Raw genomic sequence first — 22,899 nt, 5'->3', positions numbered from 1 at the left:
AGTACTTTGGAGGACGATGTTATGTATTTGCTGCTAGGCCCTTTTTCCAGTCTCTCTTGCCTTCCCTATTCTCTTCTTTAATCTCTTCCTGTAGTTTTGTATTCAGCCCAATGGTCACCCGCTCCTTTCTCCCTACAAGTTTTATAAATCTTCCTTTTTTTTCCTATTGATCCATTTGGTGTGTTATATTTAGCTTGCCCTGCTGCCCTTGTGCATAAACTGTCCCGCGAGCCCTGCACAATGTTCTTTAGGGATTTCTGATTTGTCCTCGATATTGCCTTCCAGTCGGTGTCTCTGAGCTCTGTGTATAAAGCAAGGCTGTGTGAAAAACAACAGTGTTTCATTCCGTAATCACTCTCAAGAATGCCATCCTAAGGCAGAATATTACCGCTTACAGTGTCAATGGCTTTTTCTCTTGCACTTGCTCCTTCCATCAGCAGCTGACAAACACGACCAAGGGTCAGTTGCCTTGTGTGTGCTGATAACACGTGTAAATCTGATAGAAAAGAGTTGTTTTTGAGCTCAATCACATCACACCACAAGAACTGGGGAGTGAGGCAGGGAGGGAGGGAGGAAGGGAGGGAGGGCGGGATAGGGGAGATGGGGGTGTGAGACAATGTCAGAAGGATTTTCCTTTCAGCAAAATTATGTGATTCATCATGTTACTGAAATTTCATCAGAGAGGGGCATTCAATCAGAGAAAGTGTCACTGAGCTCACATCAGCTACCGCTCCCATGTACATTGGGCGACAACACTTACGGGTGGACCATTAACAAAAGCAGATAGTTGTCATGGCAAATTCAATGCCACCCACTGCACGTATCAGGGTGAAGAGAGGTTAAAGGCAGTATCTGTGTTATCAGGAGTGGCTTATATATACAGTGCTGGGCTGTGTGCAGTCAAACCATCGCTCTCCTGGATCTCGCGCTGCTCTCACAGTCAGTTGAAGACAGAAAGTGAGCCCGACTCATCACCATGTGTACTGGAAAGTGTGCCAAGTGCCTGGGCATCACCCTGATACCTCTGGCATTGCTCTGTATCATCGCCAACACTCTGCTCTTCTTCCCCAACGGAGAGACAAGATATAACACCCAAGAGACGCTGGCCAGCAGCGTTTGGTGCATGAGCGGGATCATCGGATCAGGAATCCTGGTGCGTAACCCTTCACTGTATCTTCCCATTGCCAGCACTCACACGCTGCTCAACAACACACCTTCCTTCATATGATTTCATGTCTTTAAATGAATGCAGGTTCACAACATTTCTCACCGTAAAGTGCTTTTGATTTGAGTTTGTGGTTACAATGTGTTTGAGAAAGGAAATGTCCAGAGTCTGTGGTAGAGCGGTAAGCAGCGCCTCAGGCTGGACACACCGAAGCAGTGTTCAGTCCAGAGCATAGGAAATAGCGCGCAATATACATAGCACAGTAAATACAATATATATTATAGTGAATACAGAGCACAGTAAATACAGTGAGTGTGACGTCCATTGCGGGGTCTCCTATTAGAAATAAGATCATGGACTGTAATAAGATGACAGTAATACAAGATAGACAAGATGGGTTTATGGATTTATGAAGGGGAAATCCTGCCAAACTGGAGTAACTAGGATGCCATATATCTGGATTTCAGTAAAGGTCTTTGATACAGCTCCTTTCGAAAGGCTGGTACTGAAAACAAAAAAAGCGGGAATCAGTGGAAGTATCTTATTGAACGATAGAACCCAGAAGGTGGTGCTACAGGGAATGTCATCAGGCTGGGAGAAAGTAACCAGGTGGAGTTCCACAGGGATCTTCTTTGTGACCTCTTATTTAACATCTTTGTAAACTACCTGGAGCTAGGAGTCACAAGCACAGTGGCTAAATTTGCAGATGACACAAAGCTAAGGAAGGTGATATATAATAACAACAACAACTTGTACTTATATAGCGCCCTCCATTCAGAGTGCTTAATAATAATTCTTGCATTTGATATAGTGTTTTTCATGTCTTTTAGACATCTCAAAGCGCTTTACAAAATATACTGTAAAGTGAATTTATTGTATATTTGTGATAGACTACAAAGATGAACAGGATAGGTTACAGGAGTACTTGAACATTCTTGGGAATTAGGCAGATCAAAGGCAGATGAAGTTCAACATAGAGAAATGCAAAGTGCTTCACAAGGGGACAAAAAAATTCAGGAAGGGACTATTATTTAAATGGGAAGAAAAAAATCTGTACGGAAAATGAAACCTGGTTGACAATAAATTTAAGCTATCGCAACGGTGCTTGCCAGCAGTGAGTAAGGCAAACCAGATGCTGGTCTCTATTAAAAGGGCAATATTGAGCCAAAATAGTGGGATAATTACTGGTGCAACCTCACGTGGAATACTGTGTGCAGTTCTGGTCACCGCAAAATAAAAAGGATATTCTAGCGATTGAGAGAATACAGAGGGGCAACCAAAATGATTGAGGGGATGGAGGGACTGGACTATGAGGAGCAATTAGGAAAACTGGGCATATTCACGCTGGAGAAGAAAAGGTTGAGAGGTGATATGATTATAGTCTAGATAATGTGGAGCCGGGTGATCCAACCTTTTAGCTGCCGAGGGCTGGATTCCCTATTTGAGAAAAGTCTGCGGGCCTTTGGAAGTATTTCACTTCCAGAAAAAAGACATTTATATTGCGTCTTTTTTATGTTGGAAAGGCATCTTGATATTCCCAGCCTGGCTTCTGAGCTGCAGTTGGGAGCCGAGAGAGGTGGGATGGGGAGGGGAAAGTGTGGTCAAAGAGTTAGGTCTTGATGTGCTTTGAAAGAGGGGAGGGAGTGAATGACTCGGAAGGATCCTGGGAATGGAACTCCAGAGCGCGGGGGGAGGATGGCGATGGTGGGGTAGATGTGGTGAGGGGACCTGAAGCAAGCTGGTGTTTGCTCTGCAAAGGGATAAAATCATCCGTTGGGCGACAAGCTGCCCGCAGGCCACCTGTTGAGCCACACTTACATGATAAGCTGTTTTTCCTTATACAGAACAGTAGACACCGCCCATAGTAAACAACATATAGTGTAGACCAGCCTGTGTTTTCTCTCCTGTGTAGATGGTGTTCCCGGCTCTGGTCTTCCTCGGAATGGAAAAAAATGATTGCTGCGGCTGTTGTGGAAATGAAAGTTGTGGGAAACGATTTGCAGTAAGAAATCAGAGATTATTATCAAATATTAACACCCGCCCCACTCCCACCACCCACACTGCTGGACACCCCACCCTCTCAGACATCTCCCAGAAACTCAGCCCCCACCCCCAGACAACCGAGTCCAGCATGGCTCATCAGCAGGACTTCCACCTGTTAACCCTGCAAGTCAGAGCCCTAACTGGTAGGGTGATCCTAGCTGGACAGGTAGCGGGAAAGCTTCCAGTGCTTTCAATGGAAAGTTGTTGTGGTTTTAGCTGGTTTGACTCCAGCAGTTACCCCAACGCACACTCTGGGGTCCCCAAGACTTGGCGTTTGGCAACTTGCGCTAATACTTTCTGGAATAAGGTAAACATGAAGCGTCCCTCTGCAGAGAGTACGCATTCCATTCCTGTATATGTGAATTTCCACGTGCAGGTGGGATGCATTTAACTCTCAGTTTGGTTTGAAGACTTTTAAGCACTGTGTTCAGAGCGTGCCATGTACCCACCCGGATGCTCACGTTGATGAGTTTCCATGTGCGTCAGACACCTGATTGGACACAGTGATGGGTATCCACCAGCTAACCACAAAAAAAGTTGGATGCAAGAGGAATCCTTGTATCTTTAAGTCACTAGCTCCTGCTGCTGAAAATTGTAGCTTATTTGTCAACATTGCAGCCCGCGACCCCAGTACTGCACTGAAATGTCAGCCCAGACTGTCAGCTCAAAGTCTCACAACCTTCTGACTCTGGCCTAGGCAGGCCGACAGGTGATCTCAGTACCTCTGTCTGTACAAATGGAGAAGCCAATGGTCGGCTTCGCCAAAGTCCACTTAGAAGGATTGTTTATTTTGTTCTTTGTGTCTGTCTAGAATTTCTCCTCTGTGATCTTTGCTGCCGTCGGCGTCGCTGGAGCTGCCTATTGTTTCATTGTGTCTGCAGTGGGAATCCACGATGGTCCAAAATGTGCCCTTGGGAGCAACACCACGTTTATCTACCCCTTTGAGAACGGGTAAGAAACACCTGGTCACTGCTCACTTTCACGATGAGCTGCTGTGGAAATACTGGATTGTTTTGATAATAATAATAATTGATTAGCAAATGTGAGGAGATGATGGATTTCCTCGAGTCCAAAATCGAGAGGTTCTGTTCTGCTGCCTCTTTTGATCACTTGCAGAAACATCATGCTAAAGAGTATCCAAATCAAACAGAGTTCCATACATCCCACCTACACATGGAAATTTCCCTGTGCCTGGAATGGAATGCGCACTCTTTGCCCTCTGGGATGGGTATTGGGACCATCCGCATGAAGAGATGTTGATCCATCTGATCTGTAACAACACAAAGAAGGCTTTGTGTATGTTTCTCGCGAGTAACCAGATCTCATTTGTGATCTAACCAGATCTCGTTTATGATTGCCCGGACCCTCACAGTCTCAGACATCACCATCACCGATAAAGCCATCTCGGACCATTATTTCATCTCCCTTATTCACTTTACAGTGTATCCTGCGAAGCAATTCTCCACCACAAACCAGCTCCTACGTCCAACTTCCCATGTTTCACCCATCCTCTCCTCCAATTCCAAATGTGAGGAGATGATGAACTTCCTCAAGACCCCTCATACTTCCTCCTACCCCTACCCTGCCTGACTCCAGCTCCCAGCTCGGGTGCAAACCCATTGTCCAGCGCCTTGGGCCATCCTCCCAACATGATAGAAATGTTAAATATATATAAATGTATATTTTTTCTAGAAATATAATTTGTTGTTGTTGTTCAATGTTATTATAGTCAATCCCAATGCAAAGCCTGAGTGAGTAAGATTACTACCAGCATTGATCAGGGGTGGTCAGAGACTTGTGGATCTTTTCATGCTCTTGCTTGTACAGGATTAATCAGTTACGCTTTGCTCTAACCCGTCCCTTTCTGTTTGACAGCAATTACCTGAGCAATCATACTCTGTGGGAAAAATGCTCTACACCGAAAAACATTGTCCCCTGGCACCTCACCTTGTTCTCTCTGTTGCTGCTGATGAGTGCTGTGCAGCTGGTGCTCTGTGCATTCCAGGTTATCAACGGGCTGATCGGCTTCATCTGCGGCGATTGCTGTAACTGCTGTTCTTCAGGTAGTGGCGCCTTTTATTACCAAACTCCATCACCTCACCACAAACACCGCCCTTCCCTGACAAGAATCAGGAAAAGGAGCAAATGGAGTTCAACATTAACACTGAGCGCATAGTGAGACTGAGGAAAGTGGCCTCCAGCCAATGCTCAGCACATCATTTGCCTCAACACATCACCCTCTCCAACAATCCACACCCCCCCACCCCTCCCCTTCAATAGACAACACCCCCAACACACAACCCTCCTCAATGCACAAACTTTTTTTTGGGGGGGGGGTCAGCCGAGTGTCTGACATATGTGATAAGGCCAGCTCGGACCCTTACTTCATCTCCCTTATTCGCTTTACAGTGCATCCTGCGAAGCACTTCTCCACCACAAACAAGCTCCTAAGTCCACCTTCCCATGTCTCACCCAACCTCTCCTCCAACTCCAAATGTGACACAACTCACCACGCTTAAGACTCTCCAAACTCATTCAACCCAAAGCGAAAATCTATTATCGAAGTGTTTCACGGATGTGAAGGACTAACATTGTATTCTCTCTCTCTCTGCAGAGTAAAGCTTCCTCTGAGCAGCAAGACGAGGGGCAGGTTCACAGCAGCTCCAATTATCAGAGATCCTTTAGTGAATTGTAACATTCCCTTTCACTTCCCCCCACCCCCCCGTCCCCCACCCCTCCATCTCTCTGTCTGTCCATGTTTATCTGTGTGTCTATTTGTCTGTGTGTCAGGAGGCGAGGAGGATGGCTTTGCTCGGAGTATCAGTTTCTGCCTCCCCCAGAGAGTGCATTTCTTCACCACTGTAGTTTATTAGTAATAACAATAATAATAATGATAATAATAATCTCAGGTAGGGCTAGAGCATCATCTTCCCATCCATAGCCATCACCATCCAAACACTGCAACATTTGGACATTTCCCTGCTCTCTCTCCCCTGGTAATACTTATACCCTAGTAATCTCCCTCTATTTGCTTGTTTTGAGGACTCGGGTCTTATGAAAAACTAGTTTTCCATAATATGCAAATTTAATTAGTTTTGTACTATATTTATGGTAAACTATTAAAGGTTTATTTGAAATCCTCTGTCTGTCTGGCTTCACTTGACCAGTAATCAAACGTAGGTTAAACTCGTGTTCAGTTAGGCTGATCTCAGCCGCACAGCACTTGTGTTACAGTTGGCCTCAGTACCTTTGGGTAAGGAAGGGAAAGCTGCCGGGTGGACACAGGATTGCCCTTGTGTTGTGGCACCCCCTGGAGTTAAAGAGCTGCCATTCATCTTAATAATAATAATAATCGTTGCATTTGATAATAATAGTAATAATCCTTGCATTTGATATAGCGCTTTTCATGTCGGGAGGACGTCCCAAAGCGCTTCACAGAACACACTGTAAAGTGAATTGACTGTATATTTGTGGGCGAACGCGGCAGCCAATTGCACACAGCAATGTCCCACAAACAGTCGTAGATTGAAAATGACCAATTTATTATTGTTTTGTTTTTTGGAGGGATTATTATTAGGCTCTGTGTGGAGTAAGGAAACTTGCCCAAGGTTTCGCCCTCTGCCTGGAATTGAACTCAGGTCTCTCACTGAGCTACAGGACTCCACCAGAGCACCATATCACGTTTTCGAGACATCTCAGTGTTTCACAGAATATATTGTAAAGTAAATTGACTGTATATTTTGTGGGTGAAACACGGCAGCCAATTGCGCACAGCAGTGTCCCTCAAACAGACACGGATTTTGTGACCAAACTATTTTTCTTTTTTGAAGGGATTAATACCCTCGGAAAAGCGATCCTCCAATCGACTAACAACAGGGCTCCTACTTGCTTGGTAATCAGAGGTGTGTGGAGTAAGGAAACTTGCCTATTGTTTCGCCCTGTCTGGGAACCCACTTGCGAGAAAAGGCAGTTCCTCCTGGTGTCCTGGCTAACAATCCTATGGATGTTGTGAGCAAATAGCTGCCATGTTAACTTACACAATCACATTCACTACATTGAACAGTAAATCCTGTGATGAGGTTACCAAAGTGATGCTGCCAAATGCACGGATTATTATTATTTTCGGAAGACATTTGAGAAAGCTCCAGATGCAAGGCTCTTACAGAACGTTAAGGCGAATGAAGCACAAGTTTAGAGGAGGTCATTGTGAGCGTGAGAATTCCACACTGCGAGGAGACCAAGTGTTTGCGTTATGTCAAGTGCAGGTTAAACACACGAACCTAATGCAGGTTATCTGACAGCATGAGAAACGATTGATTTTTGGCATTTGTTTATGGTGTGAATTTGAGGAATAAAGTTAGAAAATAGAGAAAACAACGAACAAAATGTTGCCTGCAGGACAAAGGATCATGGTACGGAATGACGAACTCAGGTCTGCGCTTTAAAGGGTGCCTGACCCCAGTGACCATTCCCTGGTCCATGTGCCAACAGCGCTGCCCTCCAGGTGGCCAATTGATGACCTGCTGTCTTTATGGCCTGTCCATTGCTGGGAGTTCCCACAATGACCAGCAGGTGTCACTGTGTGACCACAAAACACCAGCCACTGAGTGGCGCGGGTAATGCAACCTGATGGCTCAGATCACGGTCACTGTAGGTTACCGGCACCGGTGACTGCTCTCAGCAGTGGTTAAACCTGCGCTGCGAGCTACTGAATGTGAGGGGGGGGGGGGGGGGGTCAGCCCCCACCCCGCCTTGGGAGAGAAGGCCTCACACACATATGGTCTATGGGGAGTCAAGTGGAAGAAGCTTCAGTAAAAATTGAAGAGAGGATGGACTGAGCCTGGGACTGAGAGCTGAGCGTGCGGGAGGGGAGGGGATGTATGTGGTGAGGGTGTTTGTGGGGGGTAGGTGGGAGGGGGGTTGGGGGGAGATTGGGGGGGAAGTTAGGGGGTTTGAGAGAATCTGTGTACAATTCCAACAACGATAAATGACATTGATATAGCCCCTTTGTCCCAAGTCACAGTCCAGGCTGGAGAGACACTGCATTGTTGGCGATGTCATCCTTCGGATGTAAAACCAAGGACCTTCTGTGTTCAAGTGGACATTAAAAGATCCCATGGCATAACTCGAGATGAGAATGAAGTATCTCCCGGGGTCCTGGCCAACAAATCCCCAGGACAAAATTGGTTCCTCACTTCATGGCTCTTTGTCGGATATTGCTGTGAGCAAATTATCTGCTGCGTTCACCAACAAAATACACGGTGATGCACTGCACAGTAAAATCCTCCAGCCTCAACCCCTTTGAGACATCTCGATGATGTAGTGAAGCTCTGTATCAAAAGATCTGTAAAGATCTAATGAAGTTTGTGGATGTGCTGAGTGGGCTCCTGGTCCTGTTTTCTCTGATTATCTACGATTTGCCCCATTATCTTGTGCAACAAAGCACTGACTCAATCACCACATTGTAAAAACAAAAACACACTGAATACTTCCTTAAAGTTAAAATCCAATTATATTTATTTTAAGCTTGTTGTACAAGACTTGTTGTAAAGAAAGTGAAACCAGAACCAAACATGCATATACACAACCTGTGTACAGTCACTGTCATACCCAGGCCTGTGTACAGTCACTGTCATACACAGGCCTGCGTACACTCACTGTGAGATACACAACCTGTGTACACTCACTGTCATATACCGACCCGTGTACACTCACTCTCACATGTACAGCTAAGTGCCCACAGTGCTCAGACGCACAGTGAAAGCTCTCCCTGATCCCAGTGGCCCTGACAGGTTAGAGCTAGCTTCCTGAGGTTTAGTGTAAATACACCTTATTCAGGGTTATGTGCCAGGGAACACTGCACGCAGGGAGGCCCCACTCGTTCCGTAGTGTCCAATCCTCTAGCTATAAAGTTATTCGAATCCAACTTCTCATTCATGCTCCCATTTCCCACTGAAACAGTCTTCTTGTTGCATATTGGGGGGGTGCAACACTATCAATTTTACCCACACAATAACATGCCGGTCCAGCACTGACCACACACATACAGAGAGCGCACGCACAGTGAGCACACACATATAGTGAGCACACACATATAGTGAGCACACACAGACACTGAACAGACACACTGCAAGCAGTGAGCACACACACACTCAGTGAGCACGATGAGCGCGCACACACACACACACGCACAGTGAGCAGTTAGCACGCGCACACAGTGAGCGCAAACACACACACCAGACTTTTGATCACACCCCCGCACACCGACATCCCCCTTCAATGCCCCCCTTCAAAATTCATTCTGACTTTCTTACTCAACGATTACAAATCCTGAATTAAAACTCATGAACGAGCGAGTAGTGTTGTGTTTCCATCGTTTAAAAAGAATCCTGAAACAATTCAACCTGATAATAAAAAAATCTGAGTTTCATCACGGCAACAATTAAAAACATTGGGTTTATATAAAAAAGAACAAAGTTCACCACTCGATAAAATGTGGCCTTTGTTTAGTTTTTTTTGTAGTGTAAGAATCGTAACTATTTTTACAGAAATTAAGATAGTAAAGGTTATGCACTTAAATTCATACTAAATTATTGTAATCCTTGCATTCGCATTCTCAAAATAATATAATCTCAGAACGTTGAGAGAAGCAAGCTGGGTAATAGTGAAGTCAGTGAGAAGCACAGCAAAGCTGGAGAGTTTTGCTGTGCAATGGTTTAAAGGGACCCACAATCAAAGTGATCCTTCATTGTTTCTACATTTATACTGAACAATATGAAGGCTTTCAAGCTCTGCTTTGTTCTGGAGCACCTTGTTTTCCCTGGTGAAGCAGCTCTCTGAAACAACCTGTCATTAATTCTCTTTATCGCCTTGCTTTCTTTCGTCATTTCAACCCAGAACCACCCAGCTCAGTCTCGGGCCACGCGAGTAAAACAGGACAGAGTTAAAAGAGAAAAGAAACGGTTTGTCTCTTTGGTTCATTTTCTGTTTGGCAGACTAATAATAATAATAAAATATTAATAATAAAAAATCATCCAATTTGCCATGCAAAGTAGGACTAGCCAACGGCCTATTGTATCTTCTAGCAGAAATAAATCCCAGCAATACGAGGAAGTTCAAAGGCAACACTGAGATTCTGTAAGAGCAGAGATCAGAGGTACCCATTGGCATCTTTTCTATTTTAATGACAAGCCCAGCCCACCAGAGAGCAGAACAGCCCAGGTCACCTCTAATCCAAGCAGAAAGGGACCATCCACCTCCATTTTTCGTGATCTTTTCTCTCTCTCTTGCTCTCTCCCCCACTTCCATAAGCTCTTACAACCATGTGAGGAAAGTCTCTTTAGGGTTCAGGCTGCTCTCCACGTCAGGCAGGATATCGGTTTCGAATGGCTCCTGCAGACTTGGCATCAGATCCTCTCCCTCCAGTGTCCCCAGGTCCACGTTGGTCCCAGGCAGCGAGTCCAGGAAGTCAGGAAAGCGACTGGGCTGGTTTGCAGTCAGAGCACTTTGTCCCATGTCTCCTGTGGATTCATGGCTGTTAGTTACATTGAGCTGAATACACTCATCACACTCACAATGCTGGCTCCACTTTATCTCACACACAACTCCCTACACATTGTGTGCTTTGTTGGTGACCATTTTTCACATCACCAGTGCTGTTCAGGCCAGAGGTCAATACCATGTGGCGGGGGGAGGGGGGAATAGAGAGTTTACTGCTCTGGTTTCCCTCTCTCACAGGCGTGTGTGTGTGTCGGGGGGGGGGGGGGGGTGGGTTCTGTCTGCTCAACTGCATTTTGTATGAGTACAGGTGTAATTACAGGGTAATATCTTGGGAATCAGTGATCAGTAAACATCACCGAACACAATGACTACAGTGAATGGTAAGATTGGGCAGAAAAATCTGATTCAATAAACTTGCTGAAACCTGGAGGGCAAAATGTTGCCATGACCTCCCGTAATCTGCAGCCCAACTCTCATACCTGAGAGATACGGTGGTTGGTTTCTGTTGTTTGTACAGCTGCTGCAAGTCCGGCTCTTGGAACAACCTGGGCAGCGTCTAATCCATGTCCCTACGGCCTGCAGTGTCTCATTAAAGCACCCAACCTACCTGTGTCCATCTCCTCCACGTGGCCAAGGAAGTCTTCGGATGTTCTCCCTAACCCTAGGCCGCTGTCAGCACTGGCCTGTCGCGAATGGTAAGGCCCACTGTACGGTGAATGATGAGAGAGGAAAGAGAAGTGGTTATTAAAACTAGTCATAACATAACTGCCCTGATAAGAAAATCTGAGATGCTCCTTATCTCTTGGCTGCACAAAGGATAACGCACATAGAGGGAAGTTATGCCACTTACCTATTGAGGAAGGGATCCGAGCCATTGTTTGTGATGGCGTGCATCTCCTGGGTCATGGTGGGTGTGGAGACTGCGTTCTGGGCTGTGGGAATATTGTCTGATTCAATGGGAATTTGATTGGGAATCTGATTGTAGAGAGCTTTCTCCTAAAGGAAACACACACACTGTCACCAGCCGTTGCTCAGACAGGGAAACCCATCAGAACAGGTACTGCCCCCATTCCCCATCGCTCAGACAAAGGCCCAGAGACCACAGCCAATGCCACACAACTCAACCTCACAGACACCGTCACTCAGGAACAGGCAGCTCAGCCCATCTGTGTCACAGCCTCTTCAGGGTAGACCTTCCCTACATCCCTTGATGCTTTTATTTCACTGCTACTTATCCAGTTCCATTTGGAATGCCTCCACGTATTGATCCATTATCAGTAGCCACTTGTGGGAATCCCAGCCCGACCCCATCCCAGCCTGTCCTCATTCCCATCCCAGCCTGACCCCATCCCAGCCTGTCTTCAGCCCCATCCCAGCCTGAACCCATCCCAACCTGTCCTCATCCCCATCCCAGCCTGACCCCATCCCAGCCTGTCCTCAGCCCCATCCCAGCCTGACCCCATCCCAACCTGTCCTCATCCCCATCCCAACCCCATCCCAACCTGTCCTCATCCCTATCCCAACCTGACTCCATCCCAACTTGTCCTCATCCCCATTCCATCCTGATCCCATCCCAACCCCATCCCAGACTCAGGCAAATCCCCCCTTTCTGAATCTGGAACCTCAAAGAGTTGGCATTTCCTAGCACCAATCTGACATTGTGGAGTCCTGTAGCTTAGTGGTTAGAGCACTCGCTTTGCAAGTGAGAGACCTGAGTTCAATCCCAGGCAGTGGGAAACCTTAGGCAAGTTTCCTTACTCCACACGCCTAATAATAATCCCTCCAAAAGCAAAAACAATAATAAATTAGTCATTTCAATCTACGACTGTTTGTGGGACATTGCTGTGCGCAATTGGCTGCTGCGTTCGCCCACAAATATACACTCAATTCACTTTACAGTGTATTCTGTGAAGCGCTTTGGGACATCCTCCCGACGTGAAAAGCGCTATATCAAATGCAAGGATTATTATTATTATCTACCCTTTGACATTAAAGCTAATATCTTGATGCACTTCATAAAATATACAGTAATTGATGAGAGAGGAAGCGAAAGTTCTGGAGACTAATGTGAGTCTAATCTGTGCCAGGACGTCCCGTGGGATGAGCAGCCGATGGAATGAATTTGGGTGAGTCTTGGACGAGAAGGGGAATATAAACCGAAAGATGCCATGGCGGTTCCTCAATCACACAGCAGATAGAAAACAGCGGAAAATGTCAAAGGTTACTAGCACAACCTGAAACTTTCAGACATGGGTCTAAAGGCTAAAACCAGGCGGAATTCTGGCACTGGTAGCGTCGGCACAGTGTGTCCTCCCATGAGCATAGTGCTGGAGGGAGGAAGAGAGATAGAGACAGAGAGAGAGAGTGAGACATAGAGAGTGAAAGAGACAGAGAGAGTGAGACAGAAAGAGAAAGAAAGAGTGAGACAGAATGTGAGACAGGGAAAGTGAGAGACAAAGTAATGACAGAAAGATGGGAGTCAGCGAGTGTGTGAGATAGAGCATTTGACAGACAGTGTTCTGGATCTGTTTGTTGGACAGTGCACAGTTTGGCAACAGCGTGGAGTCCAGACAATCTTTATTTTTATCCAAACAAAAACAAAGTTCCTGTCAGCCCTGTCCGTGTTGTGTAAAACAGGCCTGTCCTCAGCCACTGTCGGTGCCCAGGAAACACTCATTGTTTACAGCAGATTTGGTCTGTGTTCCCCTGCTCTCTCCCCATCGTATCTGTGCTGGTGCTCGCTCCCCACTGGAGCTCTCTACTCGAATTTCATTCCCTGCTCTCCCCACCCAATCCAAACCTCTCTTCTCTGCTGACCTGCCAGTGATGATTGGTTTCACTTGTCAGATCAGTATTTTAATGGGAACTTTAAACTTTGAAACCCAGATTGTTTTATAAAACCTCCAACGGCAACAGGTGTGAAGTTAGTCACTCTACCTTCTCGGGCCGCAGCCTAGGAATATGATCTGCCCTTTTAAGAAGCCTCTGTGTCTGAGCCTCTCTGGCTTGGAATCTCTGATTTTACAAAGTGCGACTCCTCCATTTGAAGGAGTTTGCGATGGAGCAGAACAGCCCCAGGGCTATAGCACATGGCTCAGACCCGCTCTCACATTCCTGCTGATAAAGACAGTTTGTTCTCTGGCACTCAGACTGCAAGCTTCCCCAACTGTGGCTCATTGATGTCAACAGCAACAACTTGCCTTCATATAGCGCCTTTCACACGCCCTCACTCAGCGAGCATCAGCTGCTTCGTGTCCTGTGGCCCCATCGGCGGGTGCGCTTTCAGCCATTCTGCCCTCCCACTCTCCGGATCTGTATCCTGAGTGCCTCCCCTCACCTCATTCACGGCACGTCTCAAAACGTACCTCTTTGACCGCTCTTTGAGTCATCTCTCAAGTGCTCTGGGACGCTAGCCTGCATGAAGGGTGCTATATAAATGCAAGTTGTTATTGTATCTCCCCATATCCTCCTGATGTGAAAGGTGCTGTATAAATGGAAGTTGTACTGTATTCACATAGCATCGTGTCTCTGTGTTTTACAATGTTGGTGGATGACATGGTGAGGGATGGGGAGCGGGAGATGGCCAAAGGCATAGTCACGGAGATAGGTTTTAAGCCGGGACTTGTAACACAGTTGGGGGGGGGGTGGGGAGTGTTGGGGTTGAGGGAGTGTACCCTCGCAGTGTTGGTGTGAGGGCTGGGCAGGATACCTACATGTGGGCAAGGCAAATTACCTGTCTCATGAGCTCCTGCTGCAAGTGTTTGATCCGCTCCTTCTCCATCTGGATCTGCTGGAGCCTCATCTTCTGCTGGTGTTTTTGCTGCACGGACAGGGCGGTGGACAGGTTGAGCATGGGCAGGCGGGGGCCGGGGGAGCCCAGGGCTGGGGTCGGCCCCGAGGCCAGAGGCTGCTGCGTCATCACTGGTCAGAGAGCAAACAGACTGAAGTCACGCAGGCATCAGACAGTTTCAATAGAACCCATCAAAATGGGAGGCAGACAAACAGTGCCCACAGCCAGGGCCGGCCAGCCTGCAGAGTGGGATTGATAACGAAGCAGCGTTGGGAAAACAGCAACCCTGAGCCAAGTCCGTCACCGCACATCAACCACAGCAGCAACTCCGGGATCTGTGCTCTCCTCGCTCTCGCTCTCTCAGTCTCGCTGCGGGGTGTGACGTACAGAGCTGAAGACCCTGACTCAGAATGGATGTCACTGGAGCGGTTTAAGCTGAAATGCCCGTGAGCTCGTGCGCCGCTTCTGACGGAATTACAGCAAAACTCTTGTTATTTACACACATTATTGGGGTGTGAGCCCCAACAGCTACTCGTAAAATATAGACAACTGTGGAGGGGAGCGCTGCGGGGAGTATCTGAGTACTTTAAGTTGGGGGTGGGGAGTAAGGGGGGCTGCCCAGCACCAATTCCCTCGCCGATGCAGTAAATTCAACGGCAATGAGGTCCGCGTCCTGGTGCTGACTCCTCACTGGAGCTCCCTAACCCATTCCCTGTTCTCTCTCCTGATCTTTTTCTGGACACTTCGATATGATGTTCCCTCTAGGATTTATCTGGTTCCCTTGTTGAATGCTTGAATCGTCCGTTTGTGGTGAGACGTCTCACATCCTAAAGTTCCCCGGGGGGGGGGCAATCGTCTCCTCTGACACCCTGTTTCTCTGCTGTTCTGAAAGCATCGAGACCAAGTGAAATCCCAGTGCTGTGTGCTGGCCCCCCACTACCTGCCTTGGTCTTGGGGTGGGGGTCCCTACCCTACCCTCCTCTGTCGGGGTGAGGGGTGGGACAAGAGAGAGCTCAACACCCAAAAAGATGGAATGGTTTCAGGAGGGCCACATTAAGGGATTGGGGGGGGGGGGCCTAAACCAGATCACATTTGTGCCCTTTGAACTACGCACATCAATACGCAACAATCCTTTTTGAAGATACTTTCTTGCACGACTTCATAGTTGCAGACATTCAACTACATGATCCACACTTAGTGTAGGTGTCAAATCATGCTCAATACACAGGATTGCGAGTGCATTCACTCTATCCTGGGTCATTGTAGATCTGAGTGAGTTTTTGATGAGACTGAGCTTTGAGAACGAGCGATCACCTTCACTGGCAGTGACTGGTCGTGTTAAGGACATACGGAGAGCGACGGACACATTTGTAAATGTTGATTCCATCAAAGTGATTCTGTATCGTATACTTTAGCATTTCTCACCGGGTTTTCTCACACTGAATTAATGTGTGATATGAAATCCGGAAAGTGCACATATCCATTAACACTGTCTGCATCACAATGTATTTCCAGCGCCACTAAGAGAAGCTCTATTGCTGCTGCTCATGGCTCCTGCTCTCCAGCTGCCTCTGTCCTGGGCTCCTGACAGTCTCAGACCTCCTGCTCCAACCCACTGGCTATCACTCACCCGTTGCCTCACCAGACTGTACAAGGAGGCACCGTGAGTGACGGCAGGAGTGGCGGGCCTGGAGGTAACAGCGTCAATCATAGCCGGGGCCCCTCAGCCCTCGGGACCCTAAGCCATGGCTTGTTGGCTAATCCGGCCCTGGTTTCAGGAGCATCACAGATACACAGGAGCGGATTTTTTCAGATCCCGTCTGCGTAAAGCCGGGTCATGCGAGTGGGTAAACGAGACGCGTTTTATGTAGTTCTTGATTATTTAGATATAGATGACAGGCTTTGTGCCGAGTGGCGGATCTCAGTCCAACTCATTCTCACCAGCGACAATGGCTCCTGGTGAACAAGTGAGAGGTGGTTGATAAGCGAATGAATATAACCTCACTGTCATTGTATAGAACGCTTCAGTACAGCACTGTCTCTCACTGAGAACTTTGTGCAAATCCGACAAACTGGACCCATAGAAACACAGTTACAGCTCAGAGAACATCACCCTTACTTGCGCGCTGACTCTCTGAGACAGTCGTCACCCTTTCTGATACACACACACACAAAGTCCCCCACCACCTCAATACACACACAGCCCCACCCCACTTACCCCGTGATACACGGGTTCACACGTTTAGATCTTTGGATATTTTATCTATTTCTCTCTTAACCCTAGCAGTGATTCTGCCTGAAGCAGAATTCAGATGACAAAACTCATGAAAAGTGTGAAAAGTCTCTCCTGTCGTGTTGCTCTGTGATCTCGCTGCACTGTGGATGCTCTTTACGACTAAGTCCAGCACATGAGCGTGTCTGTGAGCTGCTGCCCTCCCCCGGCTCACGAATACGTCACAGTCATGGGGTGATTTTCCTCTAGGCCATCAACAATACAAAATTACATTTGTATCGCGCCATCCACGTCGGGAGGATGTCCCAATCAACCTGACGCCGGGGTAGACATCATCCGCTAGGAATGGAGAAGGGCTGACCCCCCACCACACTGCTTCTCCTTCCCACTCAGTCCAGGGTAGGGGCAGTTTGAAGAGGTGTGTGGGGCGGGTGGGGGGGGGGGGGGGGGGGAGAGAAAACGGGACAGAATGAATAACCTTCCTCTACACGTGGTCCTTTTTTGACTCTTAATGGACCTAAAACTCCAATCATGCCTGAAGGAGCACCCAGAACAGTGATTGCTCACTCAGTGAATGTTGCTCTCTCAGGAGGCTGAGATCAATGGTCGGGAGGCGGGGGAGGGAGGGGGGGGCGGCAATGTCGTGTCCGCTCCGCATTGCATCTGACCCGGAACCATAACCCGACCCTCAGGCCCCGTGACCGCCACTGTGGAACCCACTGTGACCTGAGCCAGGGCGGCTGGGCTCTGCCCGAGGCTGTGTTGGGTTCTTACTGCAGAGTTGATCCAGTCGTGGGTCGAGCCAGGACGTAGACTTGGTTTTGTGGTTGATGAAGTAAATTTCTCCCTCAGGTGTCACTGCTTGTTCCCACCCTTCAGGCACTGGTCCTGTTTGAATGGAAACACCACGAGAATGAGCAGTCTGTTGTCCTCCCATGTAAGAAATTCTGTGTAAATAAAGGGGGGTGGGGATGGGGGAAGAATGGAGCCACCTTCACACACCCGGGTCAGTGAGCGGACAGCAGGACGTCCGTTAGAAACAGATAACAGCGTGCAAAGCTGCCCCCCACCACGATCCACCCCCCCACACACACACACACACTCAGGAAAGACAGAGATCAACTACAGGCTGAATGGTGTGGTTGGTCAGTGACGGGTCAGGTCTCCACACTGACCGCTGATGGCACGAGGAGGACTCCACGGTGTGATGCTGTGTCTGGGATGGCCTGAGCCCGGCTGACGACTTCACTGGCTACTGGGAAACCTGAGGCTTGACCCGGAGATCGAGGAGGCTGCAAACCAGACAAAGCCATACCCCAGGGATTCTTCCAGAACATTTATCAGGCAGTCACAAAGTAAAATACGTTGTGTTTCCAGCCAAAAAGAAACCCTCTTCCCGGGTCAACAGGTGAGCAATAGCCCCCCCACACCACCTGGGCTCAGTAGGGAGCTAACAGGATGCAGTTGTCAATCAGTCCTAAACAGGGCCACATTAAGGGATTGGGGGCCCTAAGGCAGATCACGTTTGGTGCCTTTGAACTACGCACACAAAATATACAATACCTTTTTAAAATACTTTCTTGTGTGACTTCATAGTTGCAAACATAGGAACAGGAGCAAGACATTCAGGCCTCGAACCTGTTCCTCTATTCTATAAGATCATGGCTGATTTGTACCTCAACTTCAATTATCCACCTTTGCCCCATCTCTCTTGATATCCTGACCTAAAAAATGTCTATCCACCTCAGTCTTGAAAATGTGAATGGATCCAGTACTCCAGATGAGGGTCTGACCAAGACTATGCAATTGAAGCATCATTTCCTCTCCATTACATTACAGTCCTCTTCAGATAAGGACCAACATCCTTTTTGATAACTTTTTCTACCTGTGAGCTTGTTTAATGATCTGTGTAGGTAGACAACGGATCCCTTTGCTCCCCCAACAGTTCCTAGTTTCTCACCATTTAGGAGGTATTCTGTATTGCTATTTTAGGATCCATTGTGGATGACCTCACACTTCCCATATTAAATTCTATCTGCCAAATTTTGCCCTCTCACTTAATCTGTCTAAGTCCCTTTGTAATTTCCTGCACCCATCTACCCAAATTTACTGTGCCTCCTAACTTTATGTCATCTGCAAATTTTGATATAAAACTCTCTATTCCTTCATCCAAGTAATTTATATATTATATATATATGTGTATGGTGAAAAGCTGAGGCCTCAGTACAGATCCCTGGGGAACATCATTTGTCATATCCCGCCAATCACAGAACGTTCCCTATATCCCTACTCTGTTTCCTGCCTCCCATCTAATTATGAGCCATGCCACAAGGCTAACTCCGATTCCAAGCGCTTATCAAATACCTCCTGAAAGTCCATATAAATGACAACCTCTCTTATCCACCATATTGGTGACCTCATTAAAAAAATTCAATTAGATTCAGCAGACATGACCTTCACAAATCCACACTGACCCTCTTTTGATTAGCTCATTCTTGTCCAAGTGATCAGTCACTCTGTCCCTGATGTGAGATTCAAGTAACTTCCCCACAAATTAAGTTAAGCTGACAGATCTGTAGTTACTGGCTTCTCCCTCCATTCTTAAATAATGGAGTCACATTTGCAATTTTCCAATCCAAGTGCACAATTCCCGAATATTATAGAGAGCTTTGGAAAATCATGACTAATGCATCTGCAATTAGCTCCCCTACTTCGTTTAATACCCTGGGGTGGAATGCATCAGGTCCTGGAGATTTGTCTATCTTTAGACTCATTATTTTCTCCAATACCATTTTTTAAATTTATATTAAATACATTTAATACTTCCCTTTGGCTTATTTTTACGTTCCCTTGTACCGCTGGTATTTTGTCCTCTTCCTCTGCTGTGACAACTGAAGCAAAGTATTCATTCAACAAGTCTACCATTTCCTAATTGTGCATTATAGACTCAACTACATCCGTCTTTAATACATGTAAAAACCTGTCATCTACATGATCCACACTTAGTGTAGATGTCAATTCATGCTCAATAGACAGGATTGCAAGGGCATTCACTCTATCCTGGATCATTGTAGATCTGAATGAGTTTTTGATGAGACTTCGCTTTGAGAACAAGCGATCACCTTCTGGTTGTGTTAAGGACATACGGATAGCGACGGACACATTTGTAAATGTTGATTCCATCAAAGTGATTCTGTATCATAAAGCATTTCTCACATGGTTTTCTCAAACTGAATTAATGTGTGATATGAAATCCAGAAAGTGCACATATCCATCAACACTGTCTGCATCACAATGCATTTCTAGCGCCACTAAGAGAAGCTCTATTGCTGCTGCTCATGGCTCCTGCTCTCCAACTGCCTCTGTCCTGGGCTGGGCTCTGGGAGGAGACTCCTTAATCTGGCCCTGGGCCTGAGACACTGGGACACTTGGAATCCTGGCTTCACAGGGGCAAATCTTGGAGACGCAGACACTCACATAGAAAGAAGCGCTGGATTGTCAGAGGTGCCGTCCTTCGGATGCGATGTTAACCCGAGGTCCCTCCTGCCTGTTCAGGTGGATGTTAAAGATCCTGTGGCGCTATTCAAAAAAAGAAGCAATTCTCTCTCTCTTCCGGTGTCCTGGCCAACAATCCCCCAGATAAACGTGGTCACACAGTCACCGCAGCCTTTGAGAACAATTCCGTGTGAGAGATTTTCAATCATTGTGAAGTGTATGGACGATTACTCTGGTCTCCATGGGAGAAGCTTTTGATCACCATTCAGTAATCAGCGGCAGGAGACCCAGCCTCACAGAATCTTTGGCCAATTACTGCCCCCAACACAGCAACACGTCACAGAACAACCCCCGTCAGACATCCCCCAACCTTCAGACAGACCCCATTCAGCCCCCCGACAGACAAACAACCCCACCAGGAGTGCTCCCCCACCCCCCCTGCAGATCCTCCCAGATAAACCCCCATCCCAGACACATATCCCAGACATACACCCCCACCCCTGCCGACACAGAATGTCTTCCAAAACAGACCCCACCCCAGACAGACCCCAAAGTCCCCCCGCTCCAGACATGCCTAATAGCCCCCTCCCGCACCCCCAATGCAGTGATGGAGTCCTGTGTTCACTGTGTTTGTACAGTGGAGGCCAACTACGTATGCTATTCCTCATCAGGATTCATTAACAAGGGAATGCTGTCAGATTCCTGTGACAGAATGATGTGCTTCCAGTTAGTGGAAGGAATCCATATAGAGAGAACTCGTTAGAAATCACGCATGTTAAGCTGACTCAGGCTCTGGGCTCTGCCCGTTCTCACTTGTGAAACCACTGATACTGATACTATTTGTCTCCGGAGATTCTCATATGGTGACAGACGGCTGATACCCTCATGGTCTGGCCTCAGAGAAGTCCCTGGGGTTAGCACAGGCACAGCTCTTGCCCAGCTCGAGGTCAGGGATTGTTAAGAGATGAGAGACACAGCGCACAAAACTGCAAGAGCAACCGATACAGGATTATGGAAGCTAATCCCCACAGACAGCTCAGCCCGGATCCCGATACGGGGCAAGTGGCCTGGGCCCAGGATTCTCCCCAAAGCACCAGCAGCAGAATGCAACCGGAACTGAATCCAAATCCGAGAAAGAATCATTAGCAAAAGGTAATGGCCGTAGACACACCTCACTCACCTCCACTAGAACCCACCGTCTATCCACTGCAAAAAGACCAAGGAAAGGGTGACACAGAGGGACTGCGGCTGCATTCAGCCTAAGTGACGTTCATTGAGGAGGGTGATGCACTCCATGGCAGGGGATACACAGTGACACAGGGTTAGGTACACAGTGACACTGGGTTAGGTATAGAATGACCCAGGGTTAGACACACAGTGACAAAGGGTTAGGTTACTGCACAAGGATCAGTTATTGACACCTGGAGAAAGATGTAATGACTGAGCAGGAATTATCAATGGACAAAGCGAAGAGAGAAAGCCAATAACTTGCACCTACCCATCGCCCTTCACACCTGTCAATAAGCTGGGAAGAAAGGCACCGTTGGGCAGGGAGCGTTTGTACCAAACGCTGTAAAAGAGAGTTTTGAAGGCAGGGAGAGAAGGAACGAGGAGATGGGCTTTTAGCAAAGATCCAAAGAGACAGAGGCTGAAAGCTCGCTCAGTGTCCATGGGAGGAACGAGGAACGAGCAGGAAGAATTGGAACTCTTACAGTTTCATGAAATCTATTGCTTTTATCTGTTCAATGGACTGCGGCAGAGGAGGACAGGCCCGAGCACTGGCGGCCCATCGCTGGGTTAGTCTCACCGTTGACCACAATGCACAGAGAGTGGGTGAAGCTGCACGCTGTGAGGAGCTGAGCACTCACCAGGGTTCTGATGAGATAACTGCATGGGTCTCTGCTGCATCTGCCCGGGCGAGCCCGCCGTGTTCAGATTCATCTGGCTCAAGGTCTTGCGTGGGTCGTGCCAGGTTGTGATTCTGTCCACGTGGCTGTAAAAGTTCAGACAAATAGGTTAGTGTTCAGTCTGGAGTATCAAACATTCTTGTTGGTGGGTTTGTAGAGAGGTAAGCGACTGCTGCTCAAGCTATGATCAGTTCAAACTTTTTCTTTGCCATTCCGATACCTTTCTTACCACCCTGGCATGCCTTCTGGTAATGAGTCTTTCTTTCCTCTGTGCCACTTTCCTTCATGGTTTTAAATGTCTTTTTTCCCCCTCTCTTTATGAGTTGCTTGTTGTGGTACCAAGGTTAAGGACACTCCTGTCCAACCAGGCAGGGGTGTCCTTAACCTTGGTACCTTTGATTTGCATGGGTACACATTGGTCCATTGCATTCCAATATACAGTCAGTTCAAAAATATAAAGTCAGTTCACTTTTCAGTGCATTCTGTGAAGCGCTTTGAAACGTCTCAAAAACGTGATAAGGTGCTACATCAAATGCAAGGATTATTATTATTATATTCGGAATCACCTCCTTGAATGAGCTCCACAGTTCCTCTGCTCCCTTAGCCATGTTTAAACCTGTCAGACCTGTTCTACAAGACTTCTCAAGGGCATAAAATTGCTCTTCTTAAAATTTGGCAATTTTGTTTTTATAACCTCACTAATCCTTGTAATACTAAATGTGATAACAATATGATCACTGTTTCTTAATCCCTCACCGACCTTTGT

General features: G+C 47.3%; 2 protein-coding genes across 2 annotated transcripts in view; one reads left to right on the top strand and one right to left on the bottom strand.

The window, feature by feature from the left end:
* The first annotated feature begins 840 nt into the window (after positions 1-840).
* LOC103184444 (transmembrane 4 L6 family member 4) lies at positions 841-5,954 on the top strand. Its single transcript, XM_007902438.2, has 5 exons — positions 841-1,153; positions 3,078-3,167; positions 4,020-4,159; positions 5,084-5,271; positions 5,823-5,954. Exons 1-5 carry the CDS (start codon positions 977-979, stop codon positions 5,825-5,827), a joined length of 600 nt encoding a protein of 199 aa, XP_007900629.1. The 5' UTR covers positions 841-976; the 3' UTR covers positions 5,828-5,954.
* Positions 5,955-8,701: 2,747 nt separating this feature from the next.
* wwtr1 (WW domain containing transcription regulator 1) overlaps positions 8,702-22,899 on the bottom strand; it is a 30,739-nt gene continuing 16,541 nt past the window's right edge. Inside the window, 6 exon segments of the mRNA XM_007902435.2 lie at positions 8,702-10,728; positions 11,316-11,413; positions 11,559-11,704; positions 14,442-14,629; positions 17,506-17,619; positions 22,095-22,219. Coding sequence (XP_007900626.2) covers positions 10,523-10,728; positions 11,316-11,413; positions 11,559-11,704; positions 14,442-14,629; positions 17,506-17,619; positions 22,095-22,219 — 877 coding nt within the window. The 3' untranslated portion in view covers positions 8,702-10,522.

Source organism: Callorhinchus milii, unplaced genomic scaffold (genome assembly GCF_018977255.1).
Source record: "Callorhinchus milii isolate IMCB2004 unplaced genomic scaffold, IMCB_Cmil_1.0 Scaffold11, whole genome shotgun sequence".
NCBI classification, from domain to species: Eukaryota; Metazoa; Chordata; class Chondrichthyes; order Chimaeriformes; family Callorhinchidae; genus Callorhinchus; species Callorhinchus milii.
The sequence above is the reverse complement of the archived record's forward strand: the minus strand, read 5'-3'. Positions and strand labels throughout refer to the sequence as shown.